The sequence below is a fragment of the Petaurus breviceps genome, unplaced genomic scaffold, assembly GCF_028583685.1.
Source record: "Petaurus breviceps papuanus isolate PSGF00001 unplaced genomic scaffold, PetGlider_PUasm1.0 174, whole genome shotgun sequence".
Lineage (NCBI taxonomy): Eukaryota > Metazoa > Chordata > Mammalia > Diprotodontia > Petauridae > Petaurus > Petaurus breviceps.
The window spans coordinates 21,582,960-21,600,778 of NW_027185761.1; the positions used below are offsets into that span (position 1 = coordinate 21,582,960).

The window sequence follows — 17,819 nt, forward strand, 5'->3', positions numbered from 1 at the left end:
AGAGAGAGAGAGAGAGAGAGAGAGAGAGAGAGAGAGAGATTGAGAGTAGGGTGATTATTCCACCTCCGCTACATGAGGGAGTTATTGGACCTAAACCCACACTACAAATGCACTCTTACATGGATGGCATCATCTCTAGTCCTCTTAGCATCTTGGATCTGCTCCAACTTGTCAATACCTTTCCTAAAATGTGTTGGTTGCCTGGAGCTCAGTAAAGGATTCCAGATGTGGTCTGGTGAGGGCAGAAGATAGTGGGAATTGCCTTTCCTCATTTTGACTACTGTGCCTCTTGATATAGTAGAGAGTTAAGCTTTTCAGCTGCCATATCTCTTTTAATTCATTTCAACCTTGCAGTTCACTATACTTTCGATCTTTCATACAAACCCATATCTTTTTTTTTTCCATACCAGGGTAGTCAATAGCAGAGTTAGGATTTGAATTCAAGCCTTCAGACTCTAAATCCAGGGCTCTGTACCACTGGATAGAGTCCAACATCTCACATCCTATATGATGCTGCCTAACTGGCCTACTTCTAAGACCAATCCCAGCAAGCAAGTCAAAAATAGGCCTTGGGCTATGCTTGTACCTTTGAGCCTCTTTGCTTTTTCTGATCCCACAGATTCCTCCAACAGATCTATGATTTGTTTTTACCAGAACCAAGACTTTGAGGATGAGGAAGGGACAAAAGAAGGGATAATGTTATAGACATTTAGAATATCTGGGTCTAGATGCTTCTGTTTGTTCCTGTGTGAAAGGCTAGGCCCTTCACTCTCTGGGCCTCAGTTTCCTCATCTTAAAATAAAAGGGTTAGATTAGAGGGCCTCTGAGGTCCCTTCCAACTCTAAGGATTTGGGAGGAAGGAGTGGTTTTAGCCCCTCTGCTCTCAAAGCAAGCCTTCCATTGAGACTGGGATGGGATGATGAGGTCAGAAAAGGAGGTATTGTTATACCCATTTTACAGATGAATAAACTAAGATGGAGAGAATCAAGTACCTTTCCTGATGTCATATAGACATTAACCAATGAATCAGTAGGCATTTACTAGGTGCCTACTATATATTACAGGCCACCTGGGCAGCAACTCTGAAAGTAGCCAGACCAGGGTGGACCCAACCAGCAACAGATGATGTCAATCCCTCTCTCCAAAGTCCAAGCACAAGACCTCTGTATGTCAGCAATTGCAAAGAAAATCAACATTTCCTGACACTATCAGATCACAGGTCTCTCCCCTGATATGGAATTTTTCTAAGATGTCAGCTCCTTCTACCCCAACCCCTGGTTTATCAGCAGCCAGCAAGATGCGGAAGGAACTTCCTGAGCTTCCTCTATGGGGGCCCCAGGCCTGAGGGGAAGGCTGCTGGTGGGGAAATGAATGGGAGTTCAGAATAAACAGGAAGCCTGTAGGGGCACAGCACAGCAAAGACTGTGCACAAGCGTCTTCTGAAATGCTTCAAAGGCTTAGCCCAGTGTGCTCAAGATCAGACTTATGTTTGGACTTCATTCATTCACTTTGACTACAACAATCCCAGTAGCTTACATTTGTCCAATACTTTACAGATTAATCAATCAACAATTATTTATTGAGCACCTACTGTGAGCCAGACCCTACACTAGGTCCTGCAGGTACAAGTATGAATAAGAAAACAATCTCTGCTTTTCTTAAGTTATATTCTAATGTGGGAGACAAGTATATATAAAAGTATATCACACATAAATATAAAATTATACACACACAATGTAGTTCAATACAAGTTACTATGGGCAGGCTACAAAGTACTTTCCACATACTGTCTCTTATGAAGCCGTAAAGTAAGTGATGTTATCCCCATTTTATAGATGAATAAACTTTTAGATGTTAATCAGCAAGTCAGTAGGCATTTACTAGGTGCCTACTGCATTGTAAGAAACAAGAGATTCAAAGACAGAAGTGAAGTAACCCCTTCCCTCAAGGAACTTACATTCTACTGGGGGAAATCAGTATTTACACATACAAGTAGATACAAACATGTATGCAAAGTTATTGCCAGGGAAGGTGGGATGAGAGGGGAGGCTGATAGAAGAGCACATGACTTGATGGCCTGAGTTCTAATCCTAACTGCCATTAACTCAGAATGTGACCTAGAGTAAAGCTCTTCCTGTGGTTAAGACCATTTCCTCTTCTGTAAAGGGAACCGGTTAGATGTGATGGTCTTAAAAATCTCCTCCCAGTTATTCTGCCATCCTGGGGTTTTAAGGCAAGAAAAACTCGTACACAAAGGCAAATTGTGACTCCAGCTAGCTTTGACAAGGGTCCCAGTGATTAAATGAGTAAGTCCTTGGGAGTTCAGAAAAGAGAGATGGGGCATGTCTAGGCTGGAATAGACAGGGAAAGCTTTCTGAAGGAGATGAGCAATTGAGCTATTCCTTAAAGGACAGAGAAGATTTTGATAGGCAGAGCTAAGAAGGTGTGTCTTTGTGTGTGCACATGTATATAGTTATATGTGAATGTATATATACATATTTGTACACATTCCCATCGATACACACGTAAGAGAAAAGCAGAGAAATGGGAGACTATGAATAGATTGGATAGAACAGGTATAGATTGATAGGTGTGTTTTTTAACATATGCATACATATAATATCATTTCAATGTATATGTATATAGGTATAATGTACATGTAATGTGTATTATATATACACATATAATATATGTGTACAACACATATTTTATATATTGTACCACATGTATATACATAGAATAAATTATATATAGAGAGAATGTATTTTATATGTAATATAATAATTATAATATGATACATATATTATGCGTGTACACACACACATAGGACAGCTAGTTGGCACAGTGGACAGAGCACCAGGCCTGGAGTCAGGAAGATCTGAGTTCAAATATGACCTCTGACACTTACTAGCAGTGTGACCTTGGACAAGTCACTTCACCTTGTTTGCCTCAGTTTCCTCATCTGTACAATGAGCTGGAGAAGGAAATGAAAAACCACTTCAGTATCTTTGCCAAGAAAACCCCAAATGGAGTCAAAAAGAGTCATAAATGACTGGAAATGACTAGAGAATATAATATGTTGCAATATTATAATTTCTACATATACCTATATGTATATACATGTGTTATGTTATATAAGCATACATATGTAATATATTAAACATACATCTATACACACATCTATCAACCTATCCATGTGTATTCTTTTCCTCCTGTTATTTCCAGGTCATATTCTTCCGTTTCTCATTTTTGCCTAATTTTTCTTTAGGGACATGAGCCAGATTTGTAATTCCATTGGCATAGGAAATTTTCAGTCTGGGAATTCCCTCTATCAAGGTAGATAAGGACCTGCCTTACCACCACTTACAAATCTGCCTTAAAGATTTGCCTGGGGCACTAAGATGTTGAGGGATTGCCCAGGCTCACTCAGACCCTGGGTGTCAGAAATCAGAAGTGAACTTGAGTCTTCCCAACCCCAAGGCCAGATTCTATCCACTGCAACATGCTGCCTTTCCCCTCCTAACTCCAGGCAAGCCCAGCAGTTCTCATTTGGAGCTGATAAGGCTAAAGCCTGGCCAGCAGCTGGGGAGGTACATAGTGCCAATAAAGGAGAAAGAAGCCAAGGAAGATTACATTATGTCCTGGAAGCCTGAGAAGATCACAGCCTTAAAGGGTGGAGAAAACATGGGCCCTGCATTTTTTGCAAACTGATTCAGTGGGATTGGGACCATCTCTGCTGCCCTGCCCCTCCTCCCTTCCCCATTTTAATCTAATGTATAATTCTTGGATTTCTTTGGCTCTCAGAGCCAATCCAATAAACATTTATTAAACACCTACTATATGGAAAGGTCCTAGGCTCAGCCTAGGGCTTCTAGATGCATAGGTAATATGAAACTATCCCAGCCCACAGTGGGTCTAATAGAGGAGAGGGAGTGGAATACAACATGTGGGCAAATTAACATGGTTCAAGGCAGAAAGAAGGAGAGCCCAGCCAAGACCTATGAGAAATCTGAAGTGGAAGAGATCACTTTTGCCAGTACTTGTGAGGGGGAGGCAAGGGAGCCTGAGTTGGTCCTTGAAGGAAAGAAAGGAGTTCAGCAGCTATCGATGTGTAAGGAAAGGGAATCTGTTCCAGTTGAGGTGGGGAGAGAAAGGGGCAGAGAGATGGCCTTTCCCTTCTTGAAGATTGGGTTCCTCAATTTGTCTGTAGTCCCTTCCAGTATTTTATCCAGAAATGTCTCTCCAGTCTCTCCAGCTTAACATCCAGCTTTTCCACTTGGTCCCCCATAGACATGGAAAGAATTAGAGGATCCACACCATCGAGCCCCAAATCTGAGACTAGTCATTAGATGACCTCAGCCTCTATTTTCTAAATTAACTCAATCAATCGATATTTACTAAGTGACTCATCTTCAAGCCTGTCAATAAATGCTGGGGGTGGGCGAGCCTGGATGGAAGAAGGAATGTCCATGAGGCAGGCGAAGAGCTAACGTTGCCCCCCTCCCATCAGAATACTGTAATTGTTCAAAAAGGGGACTGATCAATGTGGGCTGAGCTGAGCTGTGCCCAGCCTGGAAGGGTAAGGAGGAATTAGATAAGTGAAGGAGGGGAAGAAGAAAAATTGCTTCTGTCTCAAGTCCACATGGGTTTAGATATTTGATCCTGGAGATGATAGGAAGCCACTGGAGTTTATGGAGTGGGGCATGGGAGAATAAGTATTTAGCACAAACTAAGTGCTAGGGGCTGCACTGGGAGGTAGGTGCTGTTATTATCCCCATTTTGTAGATGAGGAAATTGAAGCCAACTGAGGTAAGTGACTTGTCCAGGATCACACAGCTGGCAGGTGTCTGAGGCTGGATTTGAACTTAGGTCTTCCAGAGCTCAAGGCCTGGAACCCTGTCTACTGTGTCACCAGACAAATCATTTCCCCCTCTCTATATCTCTATTTCTTCTGTAGAAAGGAGGGAGAGGGGACATAAGAGGAGAATCATTTCCAGTGTAGTCATCCCGTAATTCTTTGATAGCCTAGGGTGCTCCAGACAGGAAGTACCTAATGAACCAAGTCACACAGATGACAGCCAATGCCTTCCCCTCTAACAGTACCTTCCTTTGAGATATTCTATCACAAACCTGCATAGCAGGTAACTAGTGCTCAAAACGGTAAGTGAATTACCCGGGGTCACCCCTAGTTACTTAGGTGTTTTCTCCCCTATTAGAATGTAAACTTCTTGAGAGTAGAGATTACATTGCCCTTCATTGTATCCCCAGTTTGGCACATAGAGAGTACTTCAGAAATGTTTGTTGACTGGCTGACTGATTGAGGAGAATATGAGCATGGTGAGTCCAGAGCACTGGCCTGTCTAAAGGGGAAGGTTTTTTTGCATTTACAGCCGGAAGAGTGCTAAGAGATTATGTAGTCTGATCTCCGGAGGGAACCGAGACCTGGAGAGGTCATCGCATCATCTATTTAGAAATATAAGGGACCTCAGTGGTCATTTGCTCCAATACTCCCATTTTACAGACAAGCATACTGAGGGTCCGAGAAGTTAAATGGTCTACCCAAGGTCACACAGGTCATAAGTAATATAACCAGGATTCAGACCTTGAGTCTTCTGACTCCAAATCCTGTGTTTATTTCCACTGCCACATTCTGGTGAAGTGATGTGTCCAAGGTCATGCAGGTAGATGCCAATAAAAATAATCCAACAGTTAACATGTGATGCTTTCAATTTTGTAAGGTATTTTCAGACATGTTCTCACTTGATCTTCCATAACTCTGTAAGTTAGGTACTCCAGGTATTATTCTCACCAATTTGTAGATAAGGAAACTGAGGGTCGAGAGGTTGAGAGTGAAATGGGTGGGGAACATGCAGCCTCGAGGCCACTCCTCTTATGACCTTCTAGGTCCTTGGGTGCGGCCTTTTGACTGAGTCCAAGTTTTACAGAACAAATCCTTTTATTAAGGGGATTTGTTCTATGAAGTTTGAATTCGGTCAAAGGGCTGCACCCAAGGACCTAGAGAGCCACATGTGGCCTCAAGGTTGCAGGTTCCCCACCAGACAAACAAAGTTAATGCACCTAGATTAAGAAAGAAAGTGATTGAATGGGGGGGGGAATGATTGTATCAAATTTCTTGTATAAAGGTTTTATATCCAAAATATGTAGACAACTTATAAACACATACCTATGTGCGGTATGTATATATATCTATATATATACACACATAGATACATATATGCTTGTATATAGACATGCTATGCCTATATATACCATATATACATGTATACACACATGCATGCATACATACATTTGTGTGTGGACAAAAATCCTTCTCCAATAGACAACGATATAAACAACAGTTCTCAAAGAAACTGCAAACTCTTAAGAACCGTATGAAAGAATGTTCCACATAATTAATAATAAGAGAAATGTAAATCACACCAATCCTGAGGTTTCATCTCACATTCTACAAACTGGCAGAGATGTCAGAGGATAAGGAGGGTCAACACTGGAGAGCCTGTGGGAAGGCAGGCACACTAGTGCATTGTTGGTGGGGCTGTGAATCACTACAATCATTATAGAAAGCAATTTAGAATTATGCCTATAAAGTGACTGAACATCCATACCCTTTCACCCCAGAGATCCCACTACTAAGCTTATACCCCACAGAGGTTATTGATAAGAAAATTCCTCTACACACCAAAATATTTATAGCAATGCTTTTTATGGTTACAAAGAATTACAAACCAAGTCAGTGCCCATCGATTGGGGAATGGCTGAACAAATGGTCATACATGAATGCAATGGAACATTGCTGTGCCGTTAGATATGATGACTGTGGAAAGATCTACATGAACTGATTCAGAGTGAAGTAAGCAAAGGCACGAAAATGATTTGCATGATGATTTCAACAAGACACATGAAAAAAAAAAACAACCACAAAGCAATCAAAAGTGAACATTGCAGAATTACAAAGAAGAAAAGTCATGTCAAAGCCAGTTTTCCAGCCCAGATCCTTTGACTCCAAATCTACCATTTTCCTCACTCTATCATGCTGCCTCCCTTTTTAACCCATTGGGACAGTGAGAAAGGTGGAGAGGTAAAATGAAGATAAAGTATGGATGGTCTTGAATTTCAGGGTTTATTCTTTAGGCAGCTGGGAGTCATTTTAGGTTCTTGAGAATGGTGGGGACATGATTCTCTTAGGATAATCTCACCCCAGCCCTTCTTGTACCTACCCAAACCAAGGGACTGAGATACTTGATGTTTCAGAGAGCCCTCACTCTTCAACTGTTTATCCTTCCAGGGGGTGTCTCTGGCCTGCAACTTCGGAAGTGATGAGACCTTTGAGGCCACATGGGTCAATGCTTCAGAAATTCAGTGTAGCCATGTCGTGGTAAGTTAGAGAAGAGGGTTCTCACATAAAGGCACTAGTCTTGGGTCCTCATGGACATAGATGGGGAAGATGTCTACAGATCTGAGATAACATCTCTTCTCTCATCTGTCATCCCCTACCACTGGCCTTTGTCCTTCAGGAACCAGTAGGATAATCCCAACTAGGCTGGTACCTCTCTCCCCTTCCCCTTCCCCATACCCTTCCCTTCTCCCTTCTTTTTCTCATCTCTCCTCTCCCTCACTTCTCCTCCTCCCCTCCCTCCAACCTTGGAGGCAAGTGTCCAAACCAGCCAAAACCTACCACTATGTGCGGTATCCCCACTTTGGCCCTTGCGTTGAACTAAATGTTCTCCAAGGTGATTTCAGGTTCTTGGTCCTATGATCCTAACCCTGGTGGGAAAGGAAGTAACCAAGTCATAAGACTTTGGCCTCAGCTGGAAAATCCTGAGACTGGAAAAAAGGACCTGGAGATAGGCAAGATCTGGAAGACTCTGGGTCCAGATTTTTAGCCTATCTTACTCTACCAAAGACAAGTTATGGGTCTGGAATGATTTTTAGGGTAGCTAGGCCCATAGACAGGGGGATGCACTGAATGACCCCAGAAGTCCTGTCCACACCAGGCTTCATGTGATGAGTAGTGAGGATGGGGTTGTTTTTAGCTGTGGATTTACCCTGACTTACTCTAGAGAAATAAAGTTAATAATATAGGAAGTATATCCAGCTCTCCTCCCTCCCTCCTTCAGTCTCGCAGCTCACAGAGGGTCCTAGAAAAGGAAAGGTGACCATCTGTGTTTGCAATTTCTGGAGGCTCAGACAGGACTTCACACCCACCCTCCACCTTCACCAGATGGGGCTGGAAGCACAGTTCCCAAAGGTCCACATTCCTCCCCCGCAGCAAGGAGTTTGGAATCCTGTTTCAAAGTAAGGCGGGAGCAGAGGAGGGACTGGCCTCTCGAGTCCTTCACTGTCCCCACCCCCAATCTCTTCCTTCCGTGGTCCTTTGGTATCTGCCTCCCCTTCTCATCTTTCTTCTTTCCTTCTTCCCCTGCTCTCTTTCTCTACTCTCTCCCCACCCCACTTTCCTCTCTTCCTCCCTCTCTTCTTCCTTCTATGCTATTAATCTCTTTCCACTGTCATTACCTCTTTTCTTTCTCCCTTTCTTCCTTTCCCCTCTCCCTTCTGTTCTTTATCCTTTTTCTTCCTTGGTTCCCTCTTTTTTTTCCTTCTTCCCCTTTCAACTCCTCCGAAGTATGCCCACAGGAGCCTGCCCCTTAGAGGCTTATAGCAGGAGGTCCAGAACCAGCCTTGAGGCTGGAACATCTGTTCGACCCAACCCAGACAAGCATTCCCAGGCTAGGAAGGCTTGGGGAATTGTTTGGGGGGAAGGTTCTGAGTGGGTGGATGGGATTGGGGGTTAGAAGGGCTGGGCCTACACCCAGAAGGCTCGGCCAAAACAAAAAGAGCCCCTGGTTAAATCGAAACAAAGGGGAATGTGTGGTTTTTGTTCTTCCTGAGGATACTCTCAGAGAGCGAGCTCAGTTATTTTCCAAGGTCCCCTTTCCTGCTCATGCCTCAGTCTCTCTGTCTCTTCCCTCCATTCCTTGCCCATTAGCCTCCTGGACAACCTCATGGATATACAGAGGACTTGGCAGGGAAGTGGCATGGCAGGCTTCCAGGTTCCTGCTGTGATGGGGGCTCCTGGAACCTTCTTCTTGGGCTTTTGTTTTCTGAAGCTTTAGCTCAAGTAGCAGAGACCAGAATCATTCTTGTTTAAGAAAAAACAAAAACAACATACAAAACAAAATAGGCTATGCAGAAATTACACCAAGGAGTGAAAAGACAACCTCCCCAGAGGGCCTTTTGGGGAAAAGAGAATTCCAGAGCTTGTCTCTGTTTCTTGGACTTCCCCTCCCCCTCCTCTGTTTGTTTCCACCAAAGTTCAGCAAACTCAGAACCATGTGGTTCTCAGCAAAAGTCAGAAAGGAGATCCCATCTCCAATATCCTGCCATTTGCCTTGTGGGGGCAGAGGAGCAGCTCTCCTGAGAGGGGTGGGACTGACCTCTGTGGATTTCAGGCCTCAGTGTGTTTTGGACTCCTGTCTTGGGCTATGGCAGATGTGACTCATGGACACCTATGTTCCTGTGTGTGTGTGTGTGTGTGTGTGTGTGTGTGTGTACACATAGGAGCTAGTATGTGGTGTAACTGGGTGCATGCCTGTTGTTACGTGTGTATCAGTGAGCATTTACATGTGTGTTTGAGTGTGGGAGCAGGCCCAAATGGGCATCCTTGTAACCCTGAGCACCTGTGTGCGTGGGAGTGCATACTGCTGTGTGTACAAACATCTCTCCATGCATGGGTGTGTGCATCCGTGCCTTACTCACCAGAGCGACCCCTTTTCCTGGTCTGATTTCTTCACTTTGTGTTTCTTTCTCCAGCTCCACACCCCTCAAAGGAGCCAGATTTTCCCGGTAAACCTTCAGCTAAAGGGCAAACCAGACCGATTTATTGACAGCCCCGAGAAGATGACAGGTATGAGCTGATGGTTCCTTTTTTTGATTCCTTTGCTCAGGGTAACAGCTCCTGAAAAGGTGTGATGTTGTCAAGAGGAGAGTGAGGAATCTAGCACTCACTTACACACCCGTACACACAAACATATGTGTATGCACACCCATCAAGCCACTGCACCCCTCCCGTCATGCACTCACACATGCCCATAACCCTGTCAACTTGCCTGAAGTCATAGGACTTTTTAAAAATTTTAATAAAAAGAATTCTGAGTAGAAATATGAAATTCTTCCCTGGTGAGTGAAGACCACAGTCAAGCCCTACAGAGGAAGGCAATGGAAGAAATATCCACTGGAATTTGCATTCAGTGCCATTTAAAAAATACATATATTCCCCCACCAAAAAACCCCAAACAAACAAAACCCACAGATCTAAAGCTGGGAGGGCCCTTACAAGCCATCTAGTCCAACCACCTCTTTTTACAGATGAAGACACTGAGGCCTAGCAAGGTTAAGAGTTACATGGCAAGTGGTCAACTAGGTAGCTCAGTGAATAGTGCACTATGTCTGGAGTCAGGAAGACCTGAGTTAAAAATCTATTACTAGCTCTGTGACCCTGGACAAATCACTTAACCCTGTTTGCCTCAGTTTCCTTCTCTGTAAAATAAGATGGAGAAGGAAATAGCAAAGCATTGCAGTATCTTTGCCAAGAAAACTCCAAATGGGGTCATGAAGAGTTGAACATGACTGGAATGACTAAACAATAACATAGTATGAAAAACAGAATTTTAACCCAAGTCCTTGGACCCTAGAAAAAGTGTTTGTCCCACTGGAGCATGGAAAATGGGACCCAAACTGTAGCCCAGGGCCTACCTTGGGGCAAAAAGGCCAGGAAATACCACAATTCCCACAGAAGCCAGCTTGTCTGCTAATTAAATGTGGTCTGATAGGGCCTGAATACAGGACAAAACTCCAGCCCCCAAAGACTAAAGCAATCTAATGAATAGGGAGGCGTCTTTGGGAATGTTTGTTGGGTAATTAAAGTTGTCAGATTGAAGATACTGTTGAAATGCAAAATATTGTTACTTATTTATTCTGTTCAGCAAAACTGATTCGTTATAAATAACAGTGCCCTGCATACTGTTGCCACTCAGCAGATGTTAATTAATCACAGGCATCATATTGGATGCCCCCCACACTCATTCACTTCTGGGCATGTTTTGAAAAATCCAACCCAGTCAGTCCTTGCCAGCCATGGCCGTCTGTCATAGTGGAAGAATGGGAGAGTTTGTCAGTCCCTCAGGAGGATGACACAGAACACCCTCTGTGTGTTTTGGACTCCTGTCTTGGGCGCATTCTGGATTTTAGACAAAGGGAGGGAAAAAACTATACAGTAGGAAGAATATGAAGTTAACCTTTGCCCAGAGGCTGGGGATTGTTTTGCTTTGACAAGGAGCGAGGTTATAAAAAAAATAGATAGAAATTGAGGGGATGCCCATCAATTGGGGAACGGCTGAACAAACTGTCATATGTGGTTATGGTGGAATTACTGTCATGCTATAAGAAATGACAATAGGGATAGTATCAGAAAAACATGAGAAGACCTATATGAACTGATGCAAAGTACAGTGAGCAGAACCAGGAATCATTGTACAAAGTTACAGAAATATTGTAACAGTGATCAACTATGAAAGCCTGAGGTACTCTGATCAATACAACGATCCAAGACAATTCCAAAAGACTCATGATGAAAAATGCTCTCCACCTCCAGGGAGAGAACTAATGAACTGAGTATAAATTGAAGTATAATTTCCTCATTTTATTTTTCTTGTTTTTAAAAAATGGCTAATGTTTTACATGATTACACAGATATAATTGATATCATATTACTTGCCTTCTCAGTAGCTGGGGGAGAGGCTAGAGAGAGGAAGAGAATTTGGAACTCAATTTTTTTTTTAAAGGAATGTTAAAAATAAATAATATTTTAACAGAAAAAAAGAACTAGATCTTGTTAAAAGAGCTTCAAGGTAATCTGATATTCTCCTACCAACTTCTTAAAACTTAAAAGATATAGCTTAAGTAAGGCAAAATAATGTGGCACACAAATTCATATGCGTTGAAGCTGTGATTTTTTTTTTCCTGTGCAGGAAACTTCTGGTATGGGCACTGCCTCCATTAATGCAGATTGTTACCTGTGCAGGACTTATTAGATAAGTCCTAAGAAGTAGAGTAACAATAATGACTCACATATATGTAATCCTTTACTGTTTGCATAGTACTTTCATTATAAAAACCCTGTGAGATAAATGCCATTACTCTTCCCACTTTATAGATGGGGAGACTGAGGTTCAGAGAAAGGCAGTGATCTGCTGAAGGTCACACAGCTAGGATGTATTGAAGCCTGGACATGAATTCAAGTCTTCTGACTCCCGTCCAACACTCTCTGGAGTAGGAGTTGAAGGACCTTAGGTTAAGTACCAGCTCTACCACAGACTAGCTGAGTGACCTTGGACAAGTCATTTCCCTATTCTGGGCTTCAGCTTTAAAATAAACAGATTGATCTGGGTGATGGCCAAAGTCCCTTAGAACTCTAAGATTCTCATCACCCAAACAGGCACTTTGTGGTTTCTGTAAAGTTGGTTGACTTAAATAAAACCCTCAGCCAATTTCCCATACGTTTAGAAAGTTGGGAAAAGCAACTGTAAGTCTTAGGCAATGTGTGAATAATGTTTAAGTAAGAGAGGATCGGCATAAAGATGAGTGTTGAGCCTTATTCGTATTATTTGATACATTGAGAAAATGAGGGAAAATCTTATGTTTCCAAAGTTCCAAAGAAATGTTTTCCCTTGAAGCCCTCATCCCACTTTGGCTTAGAAGAGTTCTTTCCCTCAGAGAGCTCCCAGGCTAAGGGGGAGTTAAGACTTGCGGAAAACTGTTACTAGCTCTGTGACCCTGGACAAGTCACTTTTAACCCTATTTGCCTTGGTTTCCTTCTCTGTAAAATGAAATGGAGAAGGAAATAGCAAAGCGCTTCAGTATCTTCGCCAAGAAAACTCCAAATGGGGTCATGAAGAGTTGGACATGACTGAAATGACTGAACAACATAGTAGTAGAAACAGAATTTTAACCCAAGTCCTTTGACCCTAGAAACAGTGCCTGTCCCACTGGAGCATGGAAAATAGGACCCAAACTGCAGCCCAGGGCCTACCTTGGGGCAAAAAGGCCAGGAAATACTGCATTTCCCACAGAAGCCAGCTTGTCTGCTAATTAACCAGATGCTCAAAATGACACAAGGAATTTCTAGTTATTTGCGTGGTCTGGTTAACTGAGGGGTGACCAAAAGCTTCCCCCCTCCCCATAATATCAGAATTGGAAGAAACTATAGCAATCACCTTATTTACTCTACCTCCCAATGTGCTTATCCCCTTGACATTCTCCCTGACAGGTGGAATCTAGTCTCTGCTTGAATACCTCTAATAACAGGAAAACCATTCATCTACCAAAGCAGCCCATTCTACTATTTGAATAGGTCTGATTGGTAGGGATTCCTTACAGTAATGGGAAATCTTTTGTCATTGTTTAATCAGTTGGTCATGTCCAACTCTTTGTGACCCCATTTGGGGTTTTCTTGGCAAAGATACTGTAGTGGTTTCTCCATCATTTTACAAATGAGGAAACTGAGGCAGACAGGGTTAAGTAACTCGCCCAGGATATGTCTGAGGCCAGATTTGAACTTAGGTCTTTCTGACTCCAGGGTTGACACTCTATCCGCTGTGCCACCTGACTTCCTCTAATGAGAAATATGCTTCCTTGTAATTGCTATCCAGTGGTTGGGGTTCTACTTTGTAGAGCCACCTACAAGAAACCCATTGTCTCCTCCATATGACAGTCCTCTAGTGATCATGCTCCTTGAAAGTCTTCTCTCTCCCAGGCTCTCAACACGTCCTCCTTTGCCATGCCTTCTAGACCTTGCATCACTGTCCTCCCAGCATGCTTAAATTATTCATTATGCCCTTAAAAATGTAAAACCCAGAACCAAGCACCACACTCCACTTGGGTCTGACCCACTGTAGACAGTGGGACTATCAATCAACTAACAAACAAGCATTTATTAAGTATTCAGTAAGGGCCAAGGACTGTGCTAAGGCCTTGTCTGTCCTTCGTTCTCAGAGAGGACCATGGCATCAGGGAGGTGATGCCATAACATGCAAGTGAATTGGATTTAAGTGAAGGAGGGCTGTGCAAGGTCACCAGCCTCGCTTTCTTCTTTTGTTTGGCCAGAAAACTAAATGACTAAAACCTAGAATTACAAAGACAGTCCATACTCTCAAGGAGCTTAGGTACTTAATAAATGTTTAATGAATGAATAATGGGAGAGCCCCCTTTTTCAAGATGCTATACTTGTATAATTCCACACACATTTATATATGCGAGACAAGTTGGGGACAGGAAGATAGATCAAATTATCTTTGTTCTCAAGGACCCTACAGTCTTATGGGGGAGAGAAAATCTATAAGGCAAAACTCTAAGATGTATTTTAAGTGTTAGAAGAAGGTGGTATGGCACAATGGAAGGAATATTAGCTTTGGAGTCAGAGGACCAGGATTCAAATCCTCCCTCTGTTACCTGTATGACTTGGGACAAGTCACAACTTCTTGGGTGTCTGTCTTCTCATCTGTAAAATGATGGACCTGGATGAGATTATTTTAAGGCCCCTCCCAGCCCTCAATCTATGGTCCTTCAGTCCTGTGACTGGAAGGTTCAAAACCTAGCTACTAATTACCCGAAGATCAGTCCCCAAGGCAATTCCCCCACCCCTCCTGTATACACACTCACCCTTCTCTAATGTCCTGACTCAGGCCTGATACTTGTGCTCACTAACCCATCCCTCTCTGCTTTCACACAAAATCTCTCTCCTCTGCACATGTAAACTCTGCTTATGATACACTCTGTTACCAGGATTAAGCTCTTGATCCACCAGGGACTAGATCCAAAGAGTGTCCTGCTATTCTTTTATGACCCAGAAGGTAATTCAGGGCAGCTGTGAGCCCCCTGTCCAGCCCCATATACAGCTGCCATCTCTCCAGAGTCCATCAATGAGTTTGGTTTGGGCCATATGGAGCTTGAGGTACAGATGGATATGTGCAGAAGTGCCATTGGAAATAAGAGCCTGCAGCTCAGGGGGAGAGGCCAGGCCTGGAGATCTAGGCTTGGGAATCATTCATCTAGAAGTGATAGTTGAAACTGTGAGAGTGGAGAATGTAATCTCTTAGCAAGAGAGAACAGAAGGCTAAGTATTGAACTTTGGGGAATGCCAACAGTTAGGAGGCGGGAGGAAGAAGAGGAGCCAGATTTTCTAAAATGCCTGAGTCTCCATCCCTGCCTTAGTCAGCAGAGTCTTCTGACCCTGATGGCATCTAGCTTTATTGATGGGGCCTCAGCACGAACATCTTCTATTCTCTCTGCCTAGGATGGGCAAGGGAGATGTAGAAGAGATTTAGCTTTGGGTTGGATCCAAGACATGCCCTGGAAGTCATTCTTGTGAATGAGTCACGGAAATCTGCTTGCTTCTATTGTTATTTTTCTCTTTTCTCTAAAAGCTGAAAAGTGGGGGAAATAATCTTGTTAACAAGACTTGGGGGTAGTCAAATACCAGTGAATTAAGGAAACACCATGGTAAAGTAGAGAGAACTCTGGATTTGGAGTCAGAAGCCCTGAGGGCAAAGCCTGTCCCTGACACTTACTACCTTTGTGACCTAAGGCAATCACCTCACTTCCCTGGGCCTCAGTTTCCTCATCTGAGGCGCTTGACAAGATGGTCTCTGCGGTCCCTTACTGCCATAGATAGATCCTTTGAAGCTTTGGAAGGTTTGTCTAATGGCCACCAAGGATTTAGTCCAGAGCTGAAAGCAAAGCCATCTCATCAGGACAAACTGTGTTTGATATGTTGGGTTCCTCTTCTGGCTATGATGAGATTGGAAGGTGTGGACACTTTAGATTAGAAAACTTCCCGTGAAGGTGGATTATGCATTGGCCACTAATGAGAATTAGTCAACAATTTGTTTTGTAAAGTTTTTCTAGTGACTTTGTGAGCATTGGGGATACGGGGGTTGGGTGAACTGGAAAAGGCCTTCCTTCCCCAGAAGGTAGGATTTGAACTGAGTCTTGAGAGGAGCCAGGAAACTTAAGAGATAGAGGTGAGGAGGGAGAGCATCCCAGGAATGGGGGATAACATGGAGTTGGGGGTGTCATTTATGAGAAGCAGCATGTAAGTCAATAAAGCTGGATCACAGAGCACGCGGAGGGTCCAAAAGATTCCCATTGTTCAATAATGGGACCCTTTGGCTATGGGAATGGCCTAGAGCCCTAGACAGGTAGAGAAGCTAGGGAGAGAAGTGGAGGAAACGAGGCACTGGTGGCCATGGAGAGCCTCAGAGGCAGCCCGCTGGCGTGATTGTACAGCCAGTAGGACAGAAGGAGCCACAGAGATCCCCATGTGGATGCTAAGAATTTGAAAAATGCAACAAAGATTGACCAGATTGCTTCTTTTTTCCCTCCAAAGTGCTAAATTGTATTTCGGTGGGAATGAATGCCCAGCACTTCTGGGAAGTCTTCAGGCCCAGAGCCAAGGTCCCTGTGATTCAGACAGTGTGTAGCATGCTTGTTACTCATGCAGACAAATGATGTCTGGGGGCTGGGGCTGGCAGGCAGGCTGGGACGGCAACTGAGGGACGTGTGCTCACCCTGCTCTCTCCTGCTGCAGTGGAGGTCTACAACTGTGCCATGGGGAGCACGGACTGTTCCCAGTGCATGGGGAGAGAGGACCTGGGCCACCGATGCATCTGGAATGATGGCTGTAGACTGAACAACCAGCCCCAGCCAGTCACTACGACCTGCCCTGCCCCAGAGATCAGGAAGGTGAGTGTGTCTGCACAAATAGAAACACACACACATACACACACGCATATTCCTGCATATTCTTATACATATACAGACAACATATATCCTGATAGTTTCATATATTGGAAAAAATAATAGGTTTGAAGTCAAAGGACCTGCTTTTTAGAAAGTACAGGCAGCTAGGTGGCACAGTGGATAGAGTATGGGACTTGTAGTCAGTGAGACCCAAGTTTAAATCCTACCTCAGACACCTAGCTGAATGAGTCTATCTCTGTCTCTGTCTCAGTCTCCCACTCTCTCTCTCTCTCTCCCTCTCTCTCTCTCTCTCTCTCTCTCTCTCTCTCTCTCTCTCTGTCTCAGTCTCTCTCTCTCTGTCTCAGTCTCTCTCTCTGTCTCAGTCTCTCTCTCTCTGTCTCAGTCTCTCTTTCTCTCTCTCTCTCACACACACACACACACACACATCTATATGTGTGTCTGGTTTCCTTATCTGTAGAAATGGGAATAATAGTAGCCTCACAGGCTTCTTGTGAAGATCAAATGTACTTAAAAACTCTGTAAATGCTAGCTATTAGTAGGAGTAGAAAAACCTACATCACCTTAGGCGAGTCATTTCATTTCTCTCGGCATCACTTTCCTCATCTCTAAAATGAGGGGGCCATGATCCCCGAGGAACCCTGAGGAGGCCTGCTGCCCCTCTCCTGCCAGAGGGGATGGATTCAAGATGCAGGATGAGACAGGTTTGGGGATGTGGCCAATGTGGGAATTTGTTTGTTTGACTGCTTTTTAGAAGGGTTTTGGGTCTTTGTTTTTCTAGTTGTGAGGAGGAGGTGGAATAGAGAGAAAAATAAACTCTTGATAATTAAAAAAAAAGCACAAAATTTAACTTAAAAATAAATAGTTTTAAAAAGGGGATGGAACCATAATAATTTAAGGTACGCTCCAACTCTAAATCTACACATGATTGATCCATTGGCCTTCTTATCTCTAACATACATCCCTTCCAGGTCTGAATCTGGTGT

The 17,819-nt window shown here is 43.5% G+C and overlaps 1 protein-coding gene across 1 annotated transcript in view; it reads left to right on the top strand.

Annotated features, from left to right (window-relative positions):
* The window catches only part of PLXND1 (plexin D1), a 204,848-nt gene that overhangs the window by 116,433 nt on the left and 70,596 nt on the right, over nucleotides 1-17,819 (top strand). The window contains exons 10-12 of the mRNA XM_069083882.1: nucleotides 7,307-7,396; nucleotides 9,832-9,925; nucleotides 16,664-16,818. Of these exons, the coding sequence (XP_068939983.1) occupies nucleotides 7,307-7,396; nucleotides 9,832-9,925; nucleotides 16,664-16,818 (339 nt within the window). The remainder of the gene's footprint in view (nucleotides 1-7,306; nucleotides 7,397-9,831; nucleotides 9,926-16,663; nucleotides 16,819-17,819) is intronic.